Source organism: Pocillopora verrucosa, chromosome 5 (assembly GCF_036669915.1).
Source record: "Pocillopora verrucosa isolate sample1 chromosome 5, ASM3666991v2, whole genome shotgun sequence".
NCBI classification, from domain to species: Eukaryota; Metazoa; Cnidaria; class Anthozoa; order Scleractinia; family Pocilloporidae; genus Pocillopora; species Pocillopora verrucosa.
This window is the reverse complement of record NC_089316.1, coordinates 18,090,143-18,102,642: the sequence shown is the minus strand read 5'-3', so window position 1 is coordinate 18,102,642 and position 12,500 is coordinate 18,090,143. Positions and strand designations below refer to the sequence as shown.

The following is a 12,500-nucleotide window of genomic DNA, read 5'->3' as shown; positions in this document are numbered from 1 at the left end:
GCAGTCGGAGAGGGATCGGGAAACTCAGAAATCGCTTCGGGAACTAATCTGCCATTGTTTACTTACGAGATAAACATGTAAGATTTTTTAAAGTTCATCGCAGTATGAAGTCTAAACAAATGCCTTTTTTTAAGCTTGTTCGCTGGATTTTTCGTAAAGTTCCCTGATTAATTTTCATTTCAGCTTACTAATCTATACTATTTGAAAGCAAAGAAGTTTTCAGAGAAAACCATGAGTCGGTCCTTTCAATCATTGTAAACAAAGTGTTTGAGCAATCAGGTATACGAAGTATAATAATCAATAGCCATATATCAGAAGTCTTCAGAAAGAAAATATTCTGTTCTCAGAAAGCTGTCAAGAAAGCTAGTAATCATGGCAATTAAATGCACTTCTTAGCAATTTGGAAACGGGCCCTCGGTATCGATTTAAGGTATATTACAACGAGGTTGATGTACATCAGCTTAAAGATGAGAACAGCCAATTGAGGGGAGAAAAAATAAAATTAGAAGAATCGTTGGTACAGGAGAAGGCAAAGCGATTGCGAGTGGATAAAAAAGCCCGAGAAGCTCTCGAGAAAGCTGAGAAGAAAGGGGCCTTCCACAATAAAAAATTTATTCAGTTGGCAAAAAAAGTGATTACAAATAGGAAAAAAGGTAGAGGCCCAGCTAAGAAGAAGTTTCATGACTATTCGAAGCACCATCAAAAGAGAATTAAAAATCAACTGAAGGAGGAGTGCCAAACTACACTCTCCTTTCTTGGGCTGTACAATTTTGTTGCAACCAAAATTGAAGTCCTAAACACTGAGACTAATCAATATGAAACTTTCAATCTTATTGGAGAGGGAGAGCTGCCATTTACAGAGTCTGACCCAAAGGCCCTTAATAATGATGACATTGATAACATAAATATGTGGCTCTAACTCAAAGATAAATTCATTATTTCAAATGAGGCCTGGCATGAAATTGCCATTAAGGCTAATGATCTCCCCAATATATATTCCATCAAGTAGCGAATTAATGAGCTAAATAGTTAATGGAACTTAAAACCAACACCAGGAGATGCTGAAAGTGTTCAGTTAGGATTTGCAGAAAGCTTGCAAGAGCACATTGTTAGGCTTCAGAAGAATGGAGAAATCAATGATGGAGAAACTATTAAAATCAAGCTTAGTGGTGATGGTACAAATATTGGAAAGGGGCTTACAGTTGTCAACTTCAATTTTACTATTCTCCATGAAAAGGATGTGGCAATGGGTGAGAAGGGAAATTATATACTTGCTGTTATAAAAACTACAGAGACATATGTTAATCTGAGAGACAGCGTAGCAGACCTTCGAATGGAAATGTCAAACTTAAAGGCGATAAGTGCAAATAGTTGCACCGATAAAATTGAATACTTTTTAGGTGGAGATTTGAAATTTTTAGCACTGGTATGTGGTTTAGGCAGGGCAAATGAGGATTATGCTTGTGTGTGGTGCAAGTGTCCCAGGGAGCAACGGTGGGACACAAGCAAAACATGGTCAATTAATGACCCCAAATTTGGTGCTAGAACTGTCGCCGAAATAGCACGGTTTTCCACTGGAAAGAAATTAAACTGTGAGGCACAACCATTATTTGATTTTATACCTATGGACCATGTCATCATAGATACATTACATTTTTTTTTGAGGATTTCAGATGTTTTGATTGACTTGTTCATAGGAGAGCTGAGAAGAAGTGATGCTATTGAGAAAAAAAACCTCTGATGGATTCCCAAGAGATAAATATAAAAACATGGCATGTTATGAAGAATTTATCAAAAGAATGGGAATCACTTTTAATTTTAGAATCAACAAAGAGAGCAAAAAGGTGGAACATAGAGATCTTACTGAACCAGAAAAGTTGAAACTCTTTCAGAATATAAACATTCCGACCTATGCTTGTCCCTCATTGCAGTCAAAACAAAGACATAAAAGTGATCTGGGCTAAATTTATGGACATAATTGGAGATTTGAAGCTAGATTTTACATCTGAAGGAGGTATTCTTGAACTGCAAAGAAATAGCAAATCATGGTTTGAGCACTTTCTCAAAGTTTACCAAGCAAAAGATGTCACTCCCTACATGCATGCACTATATTATCATGTTCCTGAGTTCCTGTCACTTTATCAGAACATAGCATATTACACAAAGCAAGGCTTGGAAAAATACAATAATACAGCTTCTAAAGATTTCTTCAGATCCACAAATACATAGGCAAAATCTTCAGCTACATTTAAAATTCTTTCATCCTACTTCAGCCCCAGATATGAATCAAGCACCCTATTTGACTCCAATTGGTAAATCATCTTCCCTCTTTGAAGAACGCCGGGCAAAACATTCCCAAGACCTTCCATGAAAACATCTTGGTCAACATTAAGGTCTGTGTTTATATCAGGGTCCTCTCGCCGTCCAGACCAAATTTTTTTTCTTTATTTCACGAGTAAGTTGGCCATGGAACGATTTTCTATCCTCTAGAGAGTTTTCAGAGGTAATGAACAGCTTTTCGCTGCGAATAAACGGAAAATATCCAGATCCTCTATCGGCCCTGAAGGGTGTCCATTCATCGAAGCATGTGCTACAGCCAACGTAATGAATTTTCAACCTCTCTTGTTGATTTTGTCAACCTCCCTGATCTCAATATTATACAGTTTTGTATCTTTCTATCGTGGATTCACCTTTCTATGTTAAGTATTTATTGCAAAATCGCTTTGCTTTTTTTATTTCCCTCTTTGGTCTGTCCGCCATTTTGAAAATTCGCAACGGAGAGCATGCGCATTACGTAGGGTTACACCTGGAACCGAGAAAAAACAAATGTTCGTCGCGCTGGGGAAAGAGTTTGATATGTCTCTGCTCTTATGGATACTTATCACCGAAAGACTTGTGAATTGTGAAATTAACCAGTGTAGCTGACTTAGTAAAGAGACTAGACAAGAAAAAAGAGATGGTGTGAAGGAAAACGATCTCAGCATTTCCTTCTTTGCACTGTACTTTTCATTGATAATGTAATGTAGAAAATACGCATTTAAGCTTCCTTTCTCTTTTTTTCTCTGAGAAATACTGGCAAGGAGAGTCAATCTGGTAAAAAAGCTATCAATGATGTAAGAACGAAAACTGTGATGCAGAGTACAATTGACGACTACACCCGCCGAGTGAAACTCAGGTACACGTGGCCCAAGCTCTCTATGAGACAGAAGCTTCCTACGGGTGTTTAAGCTCTCCTCTTGTGAAACCCGGAGACAGTTACAACACGGTAGGCCTGGACGCGAGTCAAATCTCTCCCCAAAGACCAGCCCCTAGTCGAACATACTAGACCAAGAATGACACTCAGCCACCCGTGGAAAGAAAAAGAGTTGTGGAATCTCTGAGACCTGCGTTAAACGTGACAGAGCGCTGCGGTGTATAACTCGGGATCACTTAATTTTAAATTCAGTTTTACGACAATATTGCTCCGTTTTAAGTGTTTTAAAGTCAAATACCTTTAGAAAGCCTCGACTAGAGCTCCTCAAACTACTCGCCAAAAAGGGAAAAACTTGCTCTGTTCTTGGTTCAAGAAAATTGTACCGACAAACTAAATGCATTTTCCTTTACATATTTCTGAGAATCCTATGTACATGATAAGTAAAAAAAAACCCTTCACATGTAAATGCGTACTCAAGATCTATAACAATTCTTTTTGCTTTCCGCCATTTCAACTTTCACTTGATAATTTTTGCCAAGTTTAAGTGTCCTAAACACTTTTGTAACTTTAACGACGACTTCAAGGCAATTTTAATTCAAGCTGAGACAGCTTAAATAAATTTTGTGAAAGGAAAATAGTGTAACGCGAGTAAACAAAATAAGTTAAAAAGAAACAGTTTCTTTGGTCCAATGTTGTACACTCTTCTCATCCACTCAATATTGCTGCCACCCCTCACAGATTTTAAAAATATTTTCCCCCAAAAGGTTTGGAAAAAGGACATAATGGAAGCAACCCTAATTTGAACGCTCAGAATTGTTATTTTATGATCGCTAACAAATTTCTGGGTTCAGTTGGTTTAGTTCAAATATACCTCATCCAGCGCAACTATGATTTAGGAAGTTTCTTGTTCTGTTTAGACATATTCCCGTATGGAATATCATTTTTTAAGAAACGAAGTTTCCTCACAGGTCTCATATTGCCCGTATTCCTATATCCACTTTATTAGAAATATAACCAGCAATAGTTAAATTCAATTACGGTTATAGGGACCTGGATATCTCTATAAAAACTTTTCGAATCCGCAGGAGCTAGTGAGTCATCTACCACCGTGATATATTGAGGTGTTTACCAATGGTATTTGTTACTCCATTGGGCTTGAGGTAAGATGATTCAGAGACGCTCGAATGTTGGGTATTTATTTAGGAATAACTATTCAATTGGATTGGTACTCCCTCCTGGCCTCTCAATAATTTTTTTCAGATTAACATTTGTAAATTTAGGGTATACCGCAATATTTTTTCATAGACTCTTGAAGAGAAATTAAGTGTGCATAACACATTTTTAAATTCTCGATTTCAGTTGTTGCACTTCAAGTGTTTTGACTTGCTCATTCAAAATTGGCTCTCACTTTTTGACTAGGCTACAGGTGTCACAAAGCTGATTGTTTTATGTTCTTGTTTTGTTCTTATTTCTTTTTTCTTTTTTCATCCCTTTCTGCAAAGGAGAGTGATCAGAGGAAAACACATATCTGAACACTGAACTGAATAGAATATTCTTGACTTGATTACTAGACTGGTTAAGAATGAGGGGGAAATCGAAGGTGAACATTCAATACTACAATGATTCCTTAACTAAATTTCCTTACACATTTTTCTTAGATAATCTAATTAGCGAACGAATTTTCCTAAGCCAATAGACGTTTCAAAGTAATATTTTCTAGTCCAGGTGTTAATGCAGCTTTATTAAGATATTGTTCACAACCGTTTATCATCGAGTTTTAAGACCAGTTCCTATTTAACTTCCACCGAGGCGTTAAAGATACTTTCATGAGCGACAAAATCTAAGTTTATTCTCAGGCTAATAAAACAGCTTTGTTATCATCAAATTGGATACCTATCGAATTTGGTTACACAATTGGTCATGAATGAAGTGACATTAACTGTGTTCAAATTTGTCAGTGTCTCGCGAACTGTAGCAGGCAAAATTCCTCAGTACACAAAGCGAGTCGGGTCAAATGACTTTAAAGCTCCATTGATCAGTCTCAGAATCGCATAATTGAATAACATATGGCATTCTGATTGGTCAACGAAGCGAAGTATTTAGCGTGGAATTGCGAGTTGAAAACGAGGCTAAGTGGTATTGTTTTGCATCTGCGTAAACATAACACATATCGTCAAATTGTTACAAAGTTTTCTACAATGTCATTTTAAGGTTTTTTTTAAAAACCATTGTCAACTTTTGAAGAGCCAAAAACTAAAAGAAGCGTTTTTGAAAGTGAGTCAGAGGTTCTTCCCTGTTTCGAAATGAACTACAAATTCTTAGAGAGGCATAAAAGCTGGAAAATCCTGTGAACACGGTCCAGAAAATGGCATGCGAATGTTCAACCAAACAAGACAAAGTAGCGACAACGGAAGAAGTGCCAGGGTCGATTGTCATATATACAGAAGAAGAAATAAATACTTTTCATCGCGATGTTAAACTTTCAGTGCATGTGCTTGGACACTTTTTTTCTTTCAGTTTTGCCACCAAAAGAGGTAAAAGGTGTAACTTATTTTCCTTCTCAAGAAAATGATTCCAAAATTTGAAAAAAGATTTTAAAGATAAACGGCTTTAAACTCAGTAAAATACATCTATTATCCTTGATATAGTGTGAAGCTTGTTTCAAAGTTTGAAAACAGATGTAAAAACAAGCACAGGGAAAACTAAAGTCGTCGAAGATTCAAATGTGTACGACTGACCTTGTTTCCTATTCGCTAACGCAATGAAAGTTCCAACAGTTGACTTTGAAATGGCTTTCTGGGGCGCGCGCCCAGGATAAAAACAAACAAGGTTATAACTGTTTTCTTTTTTTCTTATTTTCCTTCTATTATGCGATTCAAAGAAAATTCGCTACCAGACGAGGGAATTTCGCGCTAAATTGCACTTGAAACCCGATATCGGTTTTCAAGTGCAATTTAACGCGGAATTTCCTCGTCAGGTAATGAATTGTCCGATAGTATTTTTTGATGTGGCAATAAAAATTCAGTCCATAAAAGACCTGGTTTCTGCAAATGCCTTTTGCTAAAAAATCAGATGATAACATAGCCGCATGATACCGCTCTACAAATGTATGTGACACTGTCCGCAGCCAGTCGTAAACTTGTACCTTACCGATAGCACTAGAGGTGGGGAAACTAAACCACGAACAAGTCCATTTTCATTCGTATTTATTAACCAAGATTTTCCTGCAGAAAACGCAGAAAATGGCATTTCCGAGACCCTTCATGTAAACATTTTCTACCCCCAGACCCCTTAGTTTAGACGTTCTTTAGCGCTCGAAATTATCTTCTCGTGCGTTCACCTTAAAAATCTCACTCTTCAACTTCTCGAAGAAATCGGAATAATTTTACAAAGTGATTACTCGGCGAACAATAACGTGCAAAAATACCCACCAGCGTTACGCTTAAAAATACAAACTTATCAACGATTTGTCGGCGGTGTGACGGTACCGGTGTAATTCGTAATTTCGTTCGTCGCTACATACGTGCATTGCATGAAGCAACAAGGCTTGTCGGATGTAATGTATTAGTACGACCCTTAGAAAGCCAATATCACAATGACAACGAGACTTTTTAATATCATAATTCCCCCCGCGGTGGATATTTGATTAGATAAACTAAAAGCAGGGAATTAGACAGGAATACCGAACGTTACGTTTGGCTTTTCGATTTGATTTCGAAATGGCATGATACCTTTTGCCGTAGCTTTAAAGTTAAAGCAAGGTTTTTGATGCTTCGTGTCAACCTAAAGACGGGTGTTGAAGAGACTAAATGAACACAATTGTTATTAATTTGGAACACGTTATTGCCTACTAGTCTTTGTTGGTGATTGTCGTTTTGCTAAGTTTAGTTTTTGCGTCTTCTTGACTTTGTCACCTTTGTTAAATAGTCATATATTGTGAGAGAGTATTTTTCACATCGGAAGAAAGTATTGGTAGCCGAGTGTCAGAGTGCCCAATGCGCCATGTCATAACATAACTTAGATACAACGCGCGCTCTGATAAATCAAAAATCTACTGTAATTTCTATGTAAAATCAAATAAATCTGAAATATTTTCCCGTCCTGCTGTCAAGTGGTGCTACTACTGGCGAACTCCTAAAGTTTAATTTGCTAAAAGCTTTTGGTTTGAAAGAAACGAGGAGAACACTTTGAACGCCAAAAACAACCACAAAAGTTTGACTTTTCTAATAACATCAATGTCACCGATTGCTCTGTTTTAGGGATTTTAAAGTGAAAGACCTTCAGAAACTCTCCACTAAAGCTCCCCAAACCACTCGCCAAGATCAGGGAAAAACTTGATATGTTCTTGCTCAAGAAAACCGCCCTAGAAAACTAAAGGCATTTTCCTTTAGATATTTCTGAGAATCTTATCTACTTGATATATGAAAAAAAAAACCTTTCGAAAGTAGATGTGCACTCAAGATTTTTGGAAATTCCGTTTCCTGTCCACGATTTCAACTTTCACCTGATAGTTTTTGCCAAGTTTAGGCATTCCAAACACTTTTGTAAATTTTAACAACGACTCCATGGCAATTTTAATTCAAGCTGAGACAACTTATATAAATTTTGTTACAGGAAAATAGTGTACCGCAAGTAAACAAAATAGTTGGACGACGCTTAAATCAGTACACACGAAACACGGCTCGATGTTGTTGTCTTTCGATTTCTCCGCCTTCAGACGTGATGTGGTCTAGTAATGTTATTAAATAATTAAAAGTTAAATCCTCACAATGAAAATAAACTCCACCAGTTAAAATCCTACAACTGAATTTATTTTTCAAAATGAAAACACTTCCGCAAGTAATTAAAGCTGCTTTCTATGCTTGCTAACTTTAAAAGCTTTCCGTACAGACTATCATGAAGAATTCTTTACTAACACGTTATTGTTTATAAATTGTTTTTCGCGTTCTCTCAACATCCAAAGTGGTTTATATACAACGGCAAAGCGATGCTTAGCTATCCCGGAGCAACGCACGCGAGATTTGCGCTTTTAGCCGTTGCAGGGTAATAGCCTTTAAAATCACCTCTTTGTGCTATAGTATCTCAATGGTTTCGTATATACTACGAGTACGTTTCGGTGGTAGGGTATGGCTAAAACCAAGGGGAAAATTGAACATGTTTTAGCTCTGCAAATCATTGAAAGTTGGGAAACCACGATCCCTTGCCACGCTCAAGACTATATATTCTATATTTTCATTTTTGTGCCTTCCGGTCGTGGATTTGCGTTGGATTTTATCCAAGGCATTTGCTTCCTTTCTTCACGTTTCACGTGAAAGGCTTGTTTAAGTAGTCAACATCAATTTGTTGGGAAAAATCGCCAATGCAAAATCGTTCACCACGGAATTCAGAGAAAAGTTTTTGTTAAAGGTTTTTGTATGAAGATACTTTCATATTCCATTTTATATTACCACAGTTCAAATATATGACTTCCATATATTCACAATCGATGTTATTTTTATTCCTTTTCTTCTATTTTCTTTCTTTTCTTCTTTTCTTTTTTTGCGATTAAAACGCATACAAAACATCCCGCGCAGTATCACTGAATTTCTTAGTGCGTGCATTCTGAGTCAGAGAAACCGAACGCTAGAAATGAGATTTACAAATGTCTTCGAGAGAGCGCAGAAGCTCCTAATCAACATTTAATAGTACGGAATGTATGGGCTTTCTCAGTTTCCTTAAATTTTCAGTAAATTTCCAACTACAAGTCATGTAGTTATTTGGGAACCGTGACCGGCAGTCGACCTCAATTTTGTGTCAACGTCCATGGCTCTGTATTCTGAGACCAGCGTTAAGGATCATCGAACGCTAGACATGAGATTTATAAATCACTTTGGGATCACTTTGCGGTTCCTCGTCGACATATGATTGTTTGCATTGTGTAGGCTCTCTCAATTTGTTGAATTTTTTAGAGAAATTTCAAACTTCCATTCACTCAGTAGTTTGAGAACTTTGATCGGCTGTCGATTAGGTAACAAAAGTGTACGAATATATTTACGTCAAACAAAACTAACTTTACAGTTATGGACAGAATATGGTTTCATTCTAAGCTTAAGTCACAAAATCCCCGAACCTCCTTTTTGTAAGATATTTGCCTCCCTTTTGTACCGGCTTCATATGTTTTTTCAAGTAAGCTTTCAAGATCGTGTGCTCGTAAGTTTGTTTTATCAATTCAAATTATTGTTTTCAAAAGACTTCACTTCAATACTCCCCCATTTGTATATTATCGCGGTAAATGTTTTCCTATCTCTGCCCACGGGCCACGGTAACGCTTTCGTGAGTCGCCGAGTACATCCCAACTTTCGTTGTCATTTTTCATAAATATACCTCGTTTTCCGGCTAGGTAGTATTTTTAAGCAATCACGTCGGTCACTACCTCAAGCCGATAAATAAATTATGAATCCTCTCTTTTCTCTCTATCAAATCACAGAAAATGATTGGTTTCAGAATGAATTTGTATAAACAATAGTGTCATTACGTTGGTTGACAAGCGGCCTAAAAACCGTCTGCAATTAATTTTAATCGTTCACAAAAAGTACCCAGAAAGTTGAAACGTGAGGTATTTGGTTGCAGTTAAACTGAACGATGGAACTTTCATTCATTTAATATCTGAATTTTCTCGAGCAATTTGTTCATATTGAAAGAGCGAGCGAAGTTTTAATTTAAGTTCTACAACAAATATACGCTCCCGGTGAGTCTTTCCAATTCCGTTCAATTTGGACATTTGTACCGTAAATTGCACAACAGAAATTGAAGGAATTTTTTGAGAAAAGGCCGCATTAAATTCCCTTGTGTCTCGTTGGAGTGTGCCGTTCGAATTTAGTTTTTGTGAAGGAAAGACCAGAGTTACACACGCCATTACAGCAAACAAACGAGCAAACTCTCACAACTTCAAAATAAAAAAATCGAATTTATTCACAATTACTTTCCTCGCCGTTTACTCAATGAACAGAGGTAAATCTTCGTGCTTGAATGAATGGTTGATGAGAGTGAATAATACTTTCCGTTAGATCATTGACTGATTTTGAAGAAAACATTGTCGTGACAGTCCTTGCCAAACTAGTTCTTTTGGTTTTCAAATGTTCCTACCCTTTTTTTTTCTTGCGCACTCTCTAATCGACAGGTGTCAGATTGTGACAGATACTTGTAAAAATAATGTTTCAAAGTTTGTTTGGAAGCCTTTTAAATCACCTTTATCGTTACGGAAATGAAAATGTTTCGCTGAGGCATCTTTCTTTAATTTGCATCACCTCTATTTTAACTACCATTTACTCACTCAAAAAATTGTTCAGTTTATGGAAGATCTTGCCGTATTTACAGCTATAAATCAATCAAAATGCTGCAGTATTTTCAAGACCTCGGTTACAGTTTTTCACCCTACGGACCTCCCAGCCGGCAAATAACATATATATCGCTTGTCGAGTATCCAGTCATCACATTCTTGACAAAAAGAATTCGATTGAATTTTTTTTAAAGCTTTCAGATCTGTAATCAGTTTCAAACTAATCATGGGTTATCTTAACCCTATTTTGAACAACCTCGCCCAGTAGATTAAGGAAAAGGGTCTTAGTTAACAATCAAAGTTGGTTATTGCTCCTACAAACTTTCTGTGGCCAAGCTCTTCGTCTGTTGTAACCCAAGTCTTAATTAAGATGTTGCTACATATGTGTTGAATAGGCGCAGTTTGAAATGCCAATTTATGAAGCTGTTAATTAATCAATGGAATGAAGAAACGAATTTGGCTTACAGCCACCCCGGGCGAGAGTTGAATACCCTTGGTTTTCAAAACGGCTAATGACAAAAACTAATATTTTTTATCGACATATCATTGTCAGTCCCCGTTAGGAAACCACTGCCCTTTTAAATTGAAACGCACATAACATAATTTGCTAATCTTAGCTTACAGCCAAGCCAGGTGAGTATTGTCGCTGAAAATGTCTCGTGTCGTTCAGCTAGTTCTTACTCAAGCCCCTGTTTACAATTTCTTTTTCTTTGTGGATATCGATCACTGAACGAATTTTCCGAAACCAATGCTTGTCTCAAAGGACATTTCTAAGTCCAAGTGTTAATGCCGCTTTATTAGGATGTAACCCATAAGATGCGACAGCACCCACGCATCAAAATGCCTACTTTCCAGGTTGGATTCCATGCGTTCCCCTTACACCAATATTAAGAAAGACTCCAAACTTACAGTTTTTCCAGCTTGGTATTGTTACTGAAAACTCCCGATGGTAAATTCCTTAGCTGGTTGTTGTTCAACTGCCTATCAAAAATAAGTTGAAATATTTTTAATTATAAGGTATACTACAACAAAGTTCAGAGAATAAGAGGCTCGAAAAAAACTTATCTCTTTTCTCATACTCTGATATAAGGGCCTAAAATATAAAGGGGATTAGTATTACATTATATCCGGACATGGATCTTTCACAACGGAAGAAAGAGGAAGTTTGTGTGATGCTTCATTCACGTTCATTGTATGCTATTTTTTAAAGCGATTTGATTCAAACGACTTTTTTTATATATCGATATCTAAGGTTATGTAACCTTTGCACCCGGAAGCATTATAATAGTTGCAGGTATAAAGAAGTTAAAAAAAATCAATTTTTGCTGTTTTATCTCACTGTTTTAGTATACACCAAAAGAACTATTCACATCAGTATCGGTGGCTAGTGGTGGATATTTAATTCGCCGTTTTGCAGCTTTGTAAATATCTACCGCAAGCTACCTCCACCTCGTTGAATAGTTGTTAGCTATGAAGGATTTTTAAAGAGGACAGACTTAAACTCAAACAATTGGTACCCCTACCAGTATTTTTCGATGTAATTTTCATTCTTTCCTTTTCTTTCCTTTTTTTCCTTTTTATGCTATTAAGAGAGGTTGTCAGTAATTTTCAAGAATCCGGCGACAGAAGCAAAAAATTCAGCTTTTTTTTAATTTCCTCCAAAAGACCCTTTTGGTGAACTGTTTTCAAAAATGACATTCAAGAGTTCCAGCAAGTCTTTATTTTGGCAAAAAATACGAAAGTTCGAAGTCGGCCAAAACGTACCTAATTTGCATAATTTCTGTCGGGCTTCCAGTGCATTTTCACAACGCTCCTACAAGCCAACGAAAAATTATCTTGGATTCATTTTTTCATAAGTTGTTTTTCATCCCTTGGAGCAGCTTTCTAACTATATTTCATCTCCAACTGAACTTTTTTTTCGTTTGTAACCACCCGCGTAAAGTACACTATATTTTCTATTCCGTTTGTACGCTTAATTTTGCCATATTT

General features: G+C 36.8%; 3 protein-coding genes across 3 annotated transcripts in view; 1 reads left to right on the top strand and 2 right to left on the bottom strand.

The window, feature by feature from the left end:
* LOC131787159 (uromodulin-like) overlaps nucleotides 1–12,500 on the top strand; it is a 240,513-nt gene that overhangs the window by 88,659 nt on the left and 139,354 nt on the right. The window lies entirely within an intron of this gene.
* LOC131787130 (germinal-center associated nuclear protein) overlaps nucleotides 1–12,500 on the bottom strand; it is a 216,280-nt gene that overhangs the window by 95,284 nt on the left and 108,496 nt on the right. The gene's annotated exons all lie outside the window — the stretch shown is intronic.
* Nucleotides 1–12,500, bottom strand: part of LOC131799496 (leucine-rich repeat-containing protein 15-like) — a 94,425-nt gene that overhangs the window by 50,217 nt on the left and 31,708 nt on the right. The window contains exon 8 of the mRNA XM_066167195.1: nucleotides 11,421–11,492. Coding sequence (XP_066023292.1) covers nucleotides 11,421–11,492 — 72 coding nt within the window. The remainder of the gene's footprint in view (nucleotides 1–11,420; nucleotides 11,493–12,500) is intronic.